Below are 14,470 nucleotides of genomic sequence, written 5' to 3' on the forward strand. Positions count from 1 at the left end.
GTGCCCAGGGACCCATGTTTGATTACAGCCTTGGGTGACTGACTATGTGGAGTTTGCACATTCTCCCCGTGTTTATGTGCGTTTCCTCTAGGTGCTCCAGTTTCCTTCTGCAGTTCAAAGGTGTGTGGGATTGGTGGATTGGCCATTCTAAATTTCCCATAGTGTCCAGGGATGTGCAGGCTAGGTTGGTTAGCCATGAGAAATATGGGGTTTAGGGGTGGAGTGGGGTGGTAGGTATGGGTGGGATGCGCTTCAGCGGGTTGGTATGGACTCAATGGGTCAAATAGCCTATTTCTACACTGAAGGGATTCTATTTTATTCTATTAAAATTGTAAATACTCACCTGATGGATTAACCAGCACAGTTAAACTTTAACTTCCCAGATATTGACTGGGAAAGCTATAGCTCGAGTTCGTTAGATGGGTCGGTGTTTGTCCAATGTGTGCAGGAGGGTTTCCTGACACAATATGTAGACAGGCCAACAAGAGGTGAGGCTATACTGGATTTGGTTCTAGGTGATGAACCAGGCCAAGTGTTAGACTTGGAGGTAGGTGAGCACTTCGGGGGCAGTGACCACAACTCGGTGACTTTTACTCTAGTGATGGAGAGGGATAAGTGTGCACTGCAGGGCAACAGTTATAGCTGGGGGCAGGGAAATTATGATGCGGTGGGGCATGACTTAGGATGCGTGGATTGGAAAAATAGGCTTCAAGGGAAGAACACAAATGATATGTGGAGATTGTTTTAGGAACAGCTAATGGGTGTCCTTGATAAGTATGTACCAGTCAGGCAGAGAGTAAAGAGTCTTGTGAGGGAGCCGTGGTTTAATAAGGAATTGGAATCCCTTGTGAAAGGGAAGAGGGCGGCCTATGTAAAGATGAGGCGTGAAGGTTCAGTTGGGGCGATTGAGAGTTATAAGGTAGCCAGGAAGGATCTAAAGAGAGAGCTAAGAGCAGCGAGAAGGGGACATGAAAAGTCCTTAGTTGGTAGGATTAGGGAAAACCCAAAGGCTTTCTATAGGTATGTCAGGAATAAAAGGATGACTAGGGTAGGTATCCGTCCAGTCAAGGATAGTAGTGGGAAGTTGTGTGTGGAGGCGGAGGAGATTGGTGAGACACTAAATCAATACTTTTCGTCAGTATTCACTCAGGAACAGGACACTGTTGCTGATGTGAATATTGAGTCACAAGTGATTAGAATGGATGGCCTTGAGGTACGTAGGGAAGAGGTCTGGGGAATACTGGAAAGGATGAAAATAGATAAGTCCCCTGGACCTGATGGCATTTATCCTAGGATCCTCTGGGAAGCTAGGGAAGAGATAGCAGAGCCATTGGCCTTGATTTTTATGTCATTGTCTACGGGAATAGTGCCAGAAGACTGGAGGATAGCGAATGTGGTCCCCTTGTTCAAGAAGGGGAGCAGGGATAGCCCGAGTAACTATAGGCCAGTGAGTCTCACTTCTGTTGTGGGCAAAGTCTTAGAGAGAATTGTAAGGGATAGGATTTATGAACATCTGGATAGGAATAATGTGATCAAGGATAGTCAGCATGGTTTTGTGAAGGGCAGGTCGTGCCTCACAAACCTTATTGAATTCTTTGAGAAGGTGACCAAGGAAGTGGACGAGGGTAAAGCAGTAGATGTGGTGTACATGGATTTTAGCAAGGCGTTCGATAAGGTACCCCATGGCAGGCTAATGCAAAAACTACGGAGGTATGGCATTGAGGGTGCATTAGAGGTTTGGATTAGGAATTGGCTGGCTGGAAGGAGACAGAGGGTAGTAGTTGATAGTATAGGTTCATCTTGGAGCGCAGTTACTAGCGGTGTTCCACAAGGTTCTGTTTTGGGACCATTGCTGTTTGTCATTTTTATAAATGACCTGGAGGAGGGGCTTGAAGGCTGGGTGAGCAAGTTTGCGGATGACACAAAAGTCGGTGGAGTTGTGGACAGCGAAGAAGGATGTGGCAGGTTACAGCACGATATAGATAAGTTGCAGAGCTGGGCAGTAAGGTGGCAAATGGAATTCAATGTAGCTAAGTGTGAAGTCATTCACTTTGGTAGGAGTAACAAGAAGATGGATAACTGGGCTAATGGTAGACTACTTGGTAGTGTGGATGAGCAGAGGGATCTTGGTGTCCATGTACACAAATCTTTGAAAGTTGCCACCCAGGTAAATAGTGCTGTGAAGAAGGCATATGGTGTACTGGGCTTTATTGGGAGAGGAATTGAGTTCCAGAGTCCTGAGGTCCTGTTGCAGTTGTATAAGACTCTGGTGCGGCCTCATCTGGAGTATTGTGTGCAGCTTTGGTCACCATACTATAGGAAGGATGTGGAGGCATTGGAACGAGTGCAGAGGAGGTTTACCAGGATGTTGCCTGGCATGGTAGGAAGATCGTATGAGGAAAGGCTGAGACACTTGGGACTTTTCTCTTTGGAGAAAAGAAGGTTTAGGGGAGATTTGATAGAGGTGTACAAGATGATTAGGGTTTTAGATAGGGTTGACAGTGAGAACCTTTTTCCGCATATGGAGTCAGCTGTTACTAGGGGACACAGCTTTAAATTAAGGGGTGGTAGGTATAGGACAGATGTTAGGGGTAGATATTTTACTCAGCGGGTTGTGAGTTCATGGAATGCCCTGCCAGTAGCAGTGGTGGACTCTCCCTCTTTATGGTCATTTAAGCGGGCATTGGACAAGCATATGGAGGTTATTGGGCTAGTGTAGGTTAGGTAGGCTTTGGTCGGCGCAACATCGAGGGCCGAAGGGCCTGTACTGTGCTGCATTTTTCTATATTCTATGTTCTAGTACATGTTTTCCATTTTGATACTGACCAGGTTGCCATACAAGTGTAGAAAGTTTAATTTAACTTCCTGTAGTTAGAATCAGTGAAATCCTACAGTGTGGAAAGAAGCCATTCAGGCCATCAAGATGAGTGGCACGGTGGCACAGTGGTTAGCACTGCTGCCTCACACTGCCAGAAACCCGGGTTCAATTCCCGCCTCAGGCGACTGACTGTGTGGAGTTTGCACATTCTCCAGGTGTCTGCGTGGGTTTCCTCTGGGTGCTCCGGTTTCCTTCCACAATCCAAAAATGTGCAGGTTAGGTGAATTGGCCATGCTAAATTGCCCGTAGTGTTAGGTGAAGGGGTAAATGTAGGGGAATGGGTCTGGGTGGTTGGCGGGTTGGTGTGGACTTGTTGGGTCGAAGGGCCTGTTTCCACACTGTAAGTAATCTAATCTAATCAAACTAACCAAGAGCATCCCACTCATAGTCAGCCTCCACCACATCCCATAACACCACATTTCCCATGACCGGCACATCCTTGGATACTACGGGCAATTTAGCATGGCAAATCCACCTAACCTGCACATCTTTGGACAGTGGGAGGAAACCCACGCAGACACAGGGTGAGCGTGCAAACTCCACACAAAAAGTCGCCCAAGGGTGGAACTGGACCTGTGAGGCAGCAGTGCTAACCACTGAGCCAGTCCTTAACTCTTGAAAATTTGTTATCATTCTGGAAAAGCTCCAATGCACCTCCATCATGGTCAATATATATCTTTCCTGAGATGTTAACCCAGAGCTGAACACAGTACACCAATTGTGATCAAGGCGTCTATGTAATTGAAACATACTTTTTAAAGACCAAGTCCTATTACACCTCGAGTATTACATTTTGGCTCTCTTTCAAGTAAGGTCAATATGCCATCAGCATTTTGAATGCTCTTTCTATCACCTGTCAGCTTTAAATGATCTGTGTACTTGAATGCTTAATTTCTTTGTTCATTTATGTTTCCAAGTTTGTTTAAAAAGTTTTCTTCAAGGTCCATACCCCAACACTTGAGCATGTTAAATCTCTTTTGCTATTATTTTGTCCATTTTCTTATTTAGTTTCCTTTCCTGTTCCAATTACCACAATTTATTAAAATTGAATAAACAGTGGTCTAATCCTTTATTCTATACAAAAAATATCTGGGGACTATCATCAGTCACATCACTCCATCTACAGGAACTGTTTCTTTCCTGCTTCTCCCCCATAATCTGGCACCTACCTCCCAACTAATTATCCAGTCATGTCTTTCATGAGGTCTTGATTTTGTCAATGTCTTGTGCAGACTCTTGTTAAATCCTCCTGAATGCCCACTTTGCTAACATGGTAGATCGACAGTGTACTTTTTGTCTGGCATCAATCTCCTCAAAACAAAAGTTTATCAGACATGGTTTACCCATCACACATTCAATCTTATGCTGACCTACTGAGAATTATTCAGATGTTCACTCTGTCTGTCATGACAGATTCCAATAACACCACAAAATCAGTGAGAAACTCTTCTGAAATCTACAAAAATTTAGAAAACTGACTCACAGATCTGCAATTTTCAGACTGCTTCCTGTAACATCCTCAATTGGAACCCATCAGCTCTGAGAGATTTGTCTATCTTCAGTCGCACTATTCTCTCCATTACCCTTTTCACATATATCAGATAAACTGAGTTCAGGTCTCCGACTTAAGATTGATTGTGCCAATGGTATTCCCATTATGGAAAGAGGTTCAAAATACTAACTGAATAAGGCAAAAGTGAGGACTGCAGATGCTAGAAATCAGGATCTACATTAGAGTGGTGCTGGAAAAGCACAGCAGGTCAGGCAGCATCCTAAGAGCAGGAAAATCAACGTTTCGGGCAAAAACATGATGAAGGGCTTTTGCCCGAAACGTTGTTTTCCTGCTCCTCGGACGCTGCGTGACCAGCTCCGCTTTTCCAGCACCACTCTATTAACTGAATAAGCCTACCATTTCTGATTCTTCATTACACACAAGCTTCACTTTCACTTCAATGTAATCCTATTTCACCCTTATTGTGCTTTTATCTTATATTAACAGATTTATAAAAATGCATTTTTACTAATAGATTTGGCATCCTTTGCCAGTTCTCTTTTCATAGAAGAATTTTGCTGCATTTGATATCATCCTAATCAGTTAATTTCCACTCGATTTGCATTGTGTAAGCCTTGTCGTTAAGTATGACACTGCCTCATATCATGTGAAAAGCAGAATTGCTTAACATACACAATAAAAAAGGAAATCTAAATAAAAATGTAATCCTCGTTCTTTTTGTAACAAATGAAATTCAATAAAGTTTGTAAACTGTTTTCTCCAGTTAGGTTTAGACTGTTGTCTCCAATCCTTTGACCTCAATACAGGCTTCTTGCAGTCATCAACATAAGAGCTGAACACAAGAGGTGAACTATGAGTAACTGCCCTTGACAGCAAGGGTCCATTTGATCATGGATGGTATCAAGGAGCCCAAGTAAAACTGGAGTCACGGGGAATTGGGGAAAACCTGTCACTAGTTGGAGTCATACCTGGCATAAAGGTAGTTAGCTATGGAATTATCTCAACTCGATGACATTGTTGCACAGGTTTCTCATGTTACTGTCCTAAGCTCAACTATTTTCAACTGCTTTATCAAAAGCATTCCCATTATGGTAAGGTCAGAAGTGGGGACATTTGCTGATGATTGCACTATGGTCAGCACTATTCCAGACTCTGCAAGAAACTGAAGACGTCCATGTCTGCATGTAGCAACAATTGGACAATGTTTAGATTTAGGTTGATAAGTGGCAAGTAATATTCACACATCCAAGTGCCTTGCAATGACCATCTCTTGCCATTCATTACCATTGCTGGATTCCCCATTGTCAACTTCTTAGAGTTACCACTGATCAGAAATGGAACTGGACTAGCCCCTATAAATATAACAGCTACAAGAGCAGATCAGAAGCTGGGAATTCTGCAATGACTAATTTGCACCCTAGCTCCCTAATCGACAAGGCACAAGTCAGGAGTGCGATGGAATACTTCCACTTGCCTGGATGAGGGCAGCTCCAATGACAACATGACGTTGACATCATTTGGAAAGCCCTGTTGGTTAGTACTCCTTCACCACTCAGTCCTCCACCAATGGGGCAGTGTGAAGTGTCTACAATTTACAAAATGCATGACAGCAAGTGACAAGGGCTCTTTCAGCTTCCAAAGCTTCTCCCGCCTTCCAAACCTGTGGCCTCTACCACTCTATTCCCGTAACCCTGCATTTCACTTAACCTACACATCCCAGGACACTATGGGCAATTAGCATGGCCAATTCATCTAACCCGCACATCTTTGGACTGTGGGAGGAAACCCACGCAGACATGAATCCAGAGAGAATGACAAGGGCAGCCTGTACATGGGAACACCACTACCTTCAACTTCCCCTCCATGGCACACTATCCTGACTCAGACTATATCTCTGCTCCTGGGTCAAAGTCTTGGAACTCCCTCACTAAGAGTAAGTGTACCTACACCATACAGACTGCAGCAATTCAAGAAAGCAGCTAATCACCACCTTCTCAAAGGCAATAAAAACGAGCCTGGCCAGTGATAAGCAATCCTGTGAATGACTAGAAAATGAACATTAACAATCAATTTAAGATAAAAATCACACAACACCAGGTTATAGTCTAACAGGTTTAATTGGAAGCACACTATCTTTCAGAGCGCCGCTCCTTCATCAGGTGATAGTGGAGGACACAATTCTAAGGCACAGAATTTATAGCAAAAATTTACAGTGTGATGTAACTAAAATTATACATTGAAAAAGACCTTGATTGTCTGTTAAGTCTTTCATCTGTTTGAATACCATGATAGTTTCACTTCTTTCATGTGTAAATCACAAAACCTTTTTTAATTAAAAGTTGCATTCTCAGGTTAGCTGTAACAATGGGTGTTAGCTAGACAATATGTTGGAGGTGGTAGCCCCCTGTGTTCTCTGTCTATGCCATGATGTTTAGATTTATTCTAATCTAAAAAGTGAGATAACAGAGTTTTACATGAATTCATGCAGTTTTTGAGCAAAGTACAATGTAACTCTGCAAGTACAACGTCCCCTCTCAAAATATATTGTGTGCATGTGGGTCTTTGTCTATGTGTGTGTCTGTCTGTCTGGGTTGGGGGTTGTGAGTGTGTGTGAGAGAGAGTGTATATGTGTGTGTAGTGAGTGTAGAGTGTCTTAAGTGTGAGGGGTGCACATGTGACCGTGGGAGTGTGTGCGCGTGACTGGGTGGGGGGTTGTGAGTGTCTGTGAGAGACAGTGTATATGTGTGTGCATGAGTGTAGAGTGGTCTAAGTCTCTGAGAGGATGCCTGTGTGAGTGTGGGAGTGTGTGTCTGTAAGGGTGTGCGTGAGTAGCTGTGTGCATGTCTGTGTATATGTATGTCCACGTGTATGTGTGCGTATAGGAGTGCCCGTGTGTGTGTGTATAGTGCAAATGTGACATGAACCCAAGGTCCTGGTTGAGGCCCTCCCAATGGGTACCGAACTTAGCTATCAGTCTCTGCTCAACCACTTTTTGCTGCTGCCTGTCCCAAAGTCCGCCTTGGAGGATGGTCACCCGAAGGTCTGAGGTCAAAGGTCCTGGACCACTGAAGTGTTCCCCAACTGGGAGGGAACACTCCTATCTGTTGATTGTTGTGCGGTGCCCATTCATCTGTTGTCATAGCCTTTGCTCGGTTTCCCCAATGTACCATGCCTCAGGGCATCCTTGCCTGCAACGTATAAGATAGACAACGTTGGCTGAGTCACATGAGTACCTGTCACGTACATGGTGGGAGGTGTCCCCATGTGTAATGGTGGTATCTAGGTCCACACTCTGATATGTCTTGCAGCGCCTACCGTGACAGGGTTGTACGGAGTTGCCCTGAGAGCCGGGCAGCTTGCTACAAACAATGATTTGTTTGAGGTTTGGTGGTTGTTTAAAGGCAAGAAGTGGAGATGTCGGGAAGGTCTTGGCGAGGTACTCATCCTCATCGATAATGTGTTGCAGGTCACGAAGAACATGGCGTAGTTTTTCAGCTCCTGGGAAGTACTGAACAACGAAGGGTACCCTGTCAGTTGCAGCACGTGTCTGTCTCCTGAGGAGGTCATTACGGTTCCTTGCTCTGGCACGTCGGAACTGTCCTCCACTAACACCTGATGAAGGATAGGCGCTCCGAAAGCTAGTGTGCTTCCAGTTAAGCCTGTTGGACTATAACCTGGTGTTGTGTGATTTTTAACTTTGTACACCCCAGTCCGACACCAGCATCTCCAAATCAATTTAAGATCGTCAGTAGAGCTGTCAGTAGAGCTAATAACATGGTTATTTACACTTACGCATATTTAGGCAGACTCTGACTCTCTGAAAACAAAGGAATATGTTTAAGCCTTGCACCATTTCTGAAATGCACTGAAGCTTTAGAAGACTAGTTTTCCTTTGCTTTCTCAATGGCAACCCCTCAGCCAATCAAGAGTTGAAATTCCAACCAATCAGTACCCATTCCTCCTGCAGTAAAATCTGTTGTAGTTGTTTGAAATTTGGCTGTTTTTATTCTGATGAGCAGAAAATGCAAGTTTGGCAACCTGTCCCTTTTCATCAATACATCTCTTTTCAGAAATATTCATGTCCTGTACTACCAAGGGACCGATACCTTATAGTTAGGCTCATCTCCAATAGGAAACATGATCATTGTTCAAAGCCTTCATAATTTTTAAAACCTTCATTAAGCCTTCTCTCAACCTTCTTTTTTCAAATTACCGATAACCCTTTCCTGATATGCATACTCATGAATTTATAGTATCATCATTGTAAATCTTCTTTGTACTTTTTCCCACACCTTGATATTTTATAATATAATGACTACAACCGCAAGTGGTACTGAATGTGCAATTGTCCCAGGATTTGATATAGGTTTAGCATAACATCACTTGTGTTCAATTCTACCCCTCTAGAAATATAAACTAGTGTTTGGTTCCCTTTTATGACCATGCTAATTACTGTCACAATCTTTCATTACTGTGTATTTGTACTCTGAGATCCCCTTATTCCTCTACATGCATCTTCCATGTGACCTCCCTATTCATCCTACCAAAATGTACAACCTCACATTTATCTGCTTTGAATTTCATTTGGCAATTATTTACTGACAATTCTACCCTCAGGCAATTGTCCGTGTGGAGTTTGCATATTCTCCCTGTGTCTACATGGGTTTCCTTCAGGTGCTGTGGCTTCCTCTCACAGTTCACAGATGTGCACGTTAGGTGGATTGGCAATGCTAAATTGCCCATACTGTCCAGGGATGTGTAGGTTAGGTGAATTAGCCATGGGAATTGCTGGGTTATGGGGACAGAATTTCCTTTATACTGACAGCACTAAGGGGAAACTAGTAGGTTCTATCCATTTGTAGAATGCATTTGAAAAAGTGCCCCACAAGAAGCTAATACACAAAATTAGGGCCCATGGATTGGAGGTAATATGCCAGCATGAACTGAGATTGATTCATGGACAGAACATAAACTGTTGGAATAAACAGGATACTGTTAGTTTTACAAGCTATATTTAGGAGGACTCAGCGATTTAAGATTGATATTAATAACTTAGATGATCAAATTGAGTATTATCCAAATTTATCCAAGTTTGCAGATGAGACAAAGTTTTATGGGAAAGTAAGAGAAGGATGGAAAGAGGCCACAGAGGGATAGAAATAGGTTGGGTATGTTGGCAAGAATGTTGCACTCATTGAGACAGTGTGATGTTATCCACATTGGTAGCAAAAAAAGAAATATTGAAGGACTTTAGATAGGGTACACAGTCAAGGTCTTTTCCCTGGGATCAGGGAGTCCAGAACTAGAGGGCATAGGTTTAGGGTGAGAGGGGAAAGATATAAAAGAGACCTACAGGGCACTTTTTCACACAGAGGGCGGTACACTTATGGAATGAGCTGCCAGAGGATGTGGTGGAGGCTGGTACAATTGCAACATTTAAGAGGCATTTGGATGGTTATATGAATAGGAAGGGTTTGGAGGGATAAGTGCCGGGTGCTGGAAGGTGGGTCTAGATTGGGTTGGGATATCTGGTCGGCATGGACGGGTTGGACCAAAGGGTCTGTTTCCATGCTGTATATCTCTATGACTCTATGACTTCAAAATGTGTGCCCTTGCACATGAATCACAGACAATTAAAATTCAAGATCAGCAAGCAATTAGTATATCAGTTTTTCTTGCAAAAGGATTAGACTAAATAAATCTTACTACAATCATAGAGGCCACTAGTGAGGTAACAGCTGGAGTACTGTGGGCAGTTTGAGTCCCGGGAGAGAGTGCAATCAAAGTTCACTAGACCGGTTCCTGAATGAGGGGAATTACCAGTATAGAGCGGTTGAGTGGACCAGGCTCATACTTCCTAGAATTTTGAAGAATGAGAGCTAATGAAACATGAAAAGTTGTTAAGAGGTTCGATGGGGTATAGCAAGCACTGAGAGAATACTCGCGGATCTAAATCACGATCAGTGAATATGGAGTTGGCCACTTAGGAATTCTTTGAACTTGAAGTTCCACAGATTATGATACTCAGCTGTTGACTAAATTCAAGACAGTGGTCAATAGATTTATGGATATTTAGGGCAATAGGGTTGTGGGATTGTGCAGAAAGATGGCGTTGAGGTAGGAGAACAGCCATGGTCTTACTCAATGATAGTGCAGGTTCAGCGAATGTAATGACCAGTTCCTATATCTAATGTTCACACGCATTATCTTGCTTGTTACCACCCTCCTACTGCTGTCCATATCTGGTAACATTACTTCTTCAAAAAAAGCCATCACATACTTTTTTTAAAACAAATTTATAAACTCTTCTTTAAATTATGGTTTGTGACCACTATATCCACATTCTAATTATCCTTTGTGTAAGTGGGGGGGGGGGGGGCTTACCTTGAACTTGCACACTCTTTCTCCTCTCTTGTTATTTACTACCCTGAGGAACCCCTGCTGAGATCTCCTGGCACTGAGGTGACTAACTTTCAACAACCCCAACCATTGAGGTATGATTCCAATCAGTGGAAAGTTTTCCCCCTCATTCCACTGACTAGTTTTACGAGGGCTCCCTCATTCTACACTTGGCCAAATGCGGCCTTGAGGTCTAATTAAAGTTCCAATACTAGCTTGCTATGACAGTTGCTTGCAATCAACTATCGTTATATTTAGATTGAGTGGGCCTGAAAATAACAAACTAGTGCTCCAAGAGGACTGGGAGCAAGAGTTAAAGGGGACCTGTGCATATATTTAAAATAGAAACTGTGGGCCCTATGGATTATGAAGTCCATAAATGACCATTATAGAAATCAATAATCAAAAGATTTGCAGTAAAAAAAAAGACATGAGGAGGAAGGCATAATTAAAAACAGAGCTGCAAGGAATTACCATTAAAACAGTATTATTTAGGGAAGAGATTATATGCGGAGCAATATAAAAATGTAAACAGTACAAGTTATAGTCATAAAATAAAGATATAAACAGATTATTAAAAAAAACGATAAACCTTGGGACTAAAAGTAAACAGTAAGAGTTGAACTCAAACAATTGGAGAATCCATGTAGTTGCTACTCTTTCTTAATGTTTCTCTCTGGTCATCTTCTGGAATTACCCCAATTCCACTATGTGGTTGTCTGTTCCATTGTCCTGTTTTTGAGTGCTGCATGTAACTCCCCAGCAAATTATTTGCTCTTCCAATGTCAACTATAGTTACCTTTGTCCTCTCTCTCTGCACTCAGTTAATGCTCAGCTGTGGCTATGACACTCACCACTGTTATGCAGCGCAACCCTCCCCTCCACGCCCAAATATCACAGCGTCACCTTCATTCCCCTCTGGTTCCAGCTGGCAGGGGGTTCCAGGTGGTAGTCAGTAGACTTATTCTGACGGTTTGGTTATGTAAATAGGTGGGTGGGGATTGACTTGTTTCTTTTGTGCTTGTTGGTAGTAGCCCTGCTCCATTTTCCTCAAGTATAGGATTGCTCTGATTTTAATAGAATTAACTTCACTGCCCTAAATGGAAAGGAAATCATGCGAACAGCTAATTTTCTGCCTTCAGTGCAAAGTTACTGCCCACCTCCCCTGGCTTATCTTAACACTGGTTCTGGAAGAGCAACCTCAACCATAGGTTTTGACATACCAGGTAAAAACAATGACTGCAGATGCTGGAAACCAGATTCTGGATTAGTGGTGCTGGAAGAGCACAGCAGTTCAGGCAGCATCCGAGGAGCAGTAAAATCGACGTTTCGGGCAAAAGCCCTTCATCAGGAATAAAGGCAGTGAGCCTGAAGCGTGGAGAGATAAGCTAGAGGAGGGTGGGGGTGGGGAGAAAGTAGGATAAAGTACAATGAGTGAGTGGGGGAGGGGATGAAGGTAATAGGTCAGGGAGGAGAGGGTGGAGTGGATAGGTGGAAAAGGAGATAGGCAGGTAGGACAAGTCCGGACAAGTCATGGGACAGTGCTGAGCTGGAAGTTTGAAACTAGGATGAGGTGGGGGAAGGGGAAATGAGGAAACTGTTGAAGTCCACATTGATGCCCTGGGGTTGAAGTGTTCCAAGGCGGAAGATGAGGCGTTCTTCCTCCAGGCGTCTGGTGGTAAGGGAGCGGCGGTGAAGGAGGCCTAGTCGGCCCCAGCTATGCCTGTCTCTTTGTTGGCTACATAGAACAGTTGATCTTCCGTAATTACACTGGCACCACTCCCCACCTCATCCTCCGCTACATTGATGACTGCATTGGCGCCACCTTGTGCTCCCGCGAGGAGTTGAGCAATTCATCAACTTCACCAACACATTCCACGCTGACCTTAAATTTACCTGGACCATCTCTGACACCTCCCTCCCCTTCCTGGACCTCTCCATCTCCATTGATGACGACCGACTTGACACTGACATTTTTTACAAACCCACCGACTCCCACAGCTACCTGGATTACACCTCTTCCCACCCTACCTCTTGCAAAAATGCCATCCCGTATTCCCAATTCCTCCGCCTCTGCCAGATCTGCTCCCAGGAGGACCAGTTCCACCACAGAACACACCAGATGGCCTCCTTCTTTAGAGACCGCAATTTCCCTTCCCACGTGGTTAAAGATGCCCTCCAACGCATCTCGTCTGCATCCCGCACCTCCGCCCTCAGAACCCACCCCTCCAACCGTAACAAGGACAGAACGCCCCTGGTGCTCACCTTCCACCCTACAAACTTCATATAAACCAAATCATCTGCCGACATTTCCGCCACCTCAAACAGACCCCACCACCAGGGATATATTTCCCTCCCCACCCCTTTCCGCCTTCCGCAAAGACCATTCCCTCCGTGACTACCTGGTCAGGTCTACGCCCCCCTACTCCCCACCCTCCCATCCTGACACTTTTCTCTGCCACCGCAGGAACTGTAAAACCTGCGCCCACACCTCCTCCCTCACCTCTATCCAAGTCCCTAAAGGAGCCTTCTACATCCATCAAGGTTTTACTTGCACATCCACTAATATCATTTATTGTATCCGTTGCTTCCGATGCGGTCTTCTCTACATTGGGGAGACTGGGCGCCTCCTAGCAGAGCGCTTTAGGGAAGTGGGGTCATGGTCAAGGGTGCAGTAGGAGGAGGCGTCCGCGAGCTGGCGTTTAGCCTCAGCGGTGTAAAGGTCGGTGTGCGAAACTACTACCGCGCCTCCCTTGTCTGCCAGTCTTCGTAGGCTATGTGGAATGGGCACCCGCATGGGCCCCAGCTATGCTGGCCTCTTCGTAGGATATGTGGAATGCGAATCCCCTCAGTTATTTCAGGGAGGCAATTTGTTTAGTGTCAAACATTCAGGTAGTTTTGTGACAAGTTCTTAAGCTTACTAAAATCTTTTCCAAATTTCAGCCAAGGTTCCCTTGATTACACCATGAGATTATTCAGTGAGTAGTTGAACTTTCTAGATCAAAGTGGGTCAATTTATATCAAAAACAAGCACCAAACTAGTTATTATTCCGGCTGCATTTTGGCAAGTGCCCGGAGACTCCGCAACCTGTGGTATTGTATTTTCAGCACAGGACTCCTGACAGGTATGGCACGTTATTAACTCAACTCTAGATGGCTCTCTGATGGAGGTAAGCACATTAAATCAATTACCCTTATTATACTTTTAACAGAAGGTCCTGGAGGGACTGGAAATAAGGGAAAAAAAACAACTGGTAACACTCTGGAGAAGAGAAAATTAAGAAAAAGAATGATCCCAATTATTGTCCTTTAAGAGAACTGGACAAAATTTAGCTCAGCTTCTACCATTCTGGCATTCACATGGTACAATAATTGATGAGTAGCCAATTTCTACCAATTTATTTATAACGGAATGAGAAATTAAATGAGGAATACTACAATGGAAGAGAACTTTGGGAACTATAGATACCAGTCAGCTAGTTCCTCCCAAGACACTACATTTACCACAGACTAAATCTCAAATAGCTCATATCTTAGATCCCAAGATTTTATTTTCTGAAAGGAATTGATCTAACTTGTAAATGAATGAATTGATATGATATACTTTCACTGTCCCCCTTGGAAATCTGTTGCTGGAAGGATCGGAGCATTTTGAAGCCCAACAATGGCGAATTGCAGAG

The 14,470-nt window shown here is 43.9% G+C and overlaps 1 protein-coding gene across 3 annotated transcripts in view; it reads right to left on the reverse strand.

The window, feature by feature from the left end:
* The window catches only part of lratb.1 (lecithin retinol acyltransferase b, tandem duplicate 1), a 164,642-nt gene that overhangs the window by 16,935 nt on the left and 133,237 nt on the right, over positions 1-14,470 (reverse strand). Inside the window, exon 17 of one of the 3 annotated variants that reach the window (XM_072580952.1) lies at positions 6,507-7,579. The exons of 1 other annotated variant lie outside the window; for it this stretch is intronic. In XM_072580952.1, the coding sequence (XP_072437053.1) occupies positions 7,518-7,579 (62 nt within the window). In that variant the 3' untranslated portion in view covers positions 6,507-7,517. Of the gene's footprint in view, positions 1-6,506; positions 7,580-7,607; positions 8,158-14,470 lie in introns of those variants that run through there. One more of the 3 variants, XM_072581028.1, reaches the window with a different exon arrangement.

This window comes from Chiloscyllium punctatum, chromosome 1 (assembly GCF_047496795.1).
Source record: "Chiloscyllium punctatum isolate Juve2018m chromosome 1, sChiPun1.3, whole genome shotgun sequence".
NCBI classification, from domain to species: Eukaryota; Metazoa; Chordata; class Chondrichthyes; order Orectolobiformes; family Hemiscylliidae; genus Chiloscyllium; species Chiloscyllium punctatum.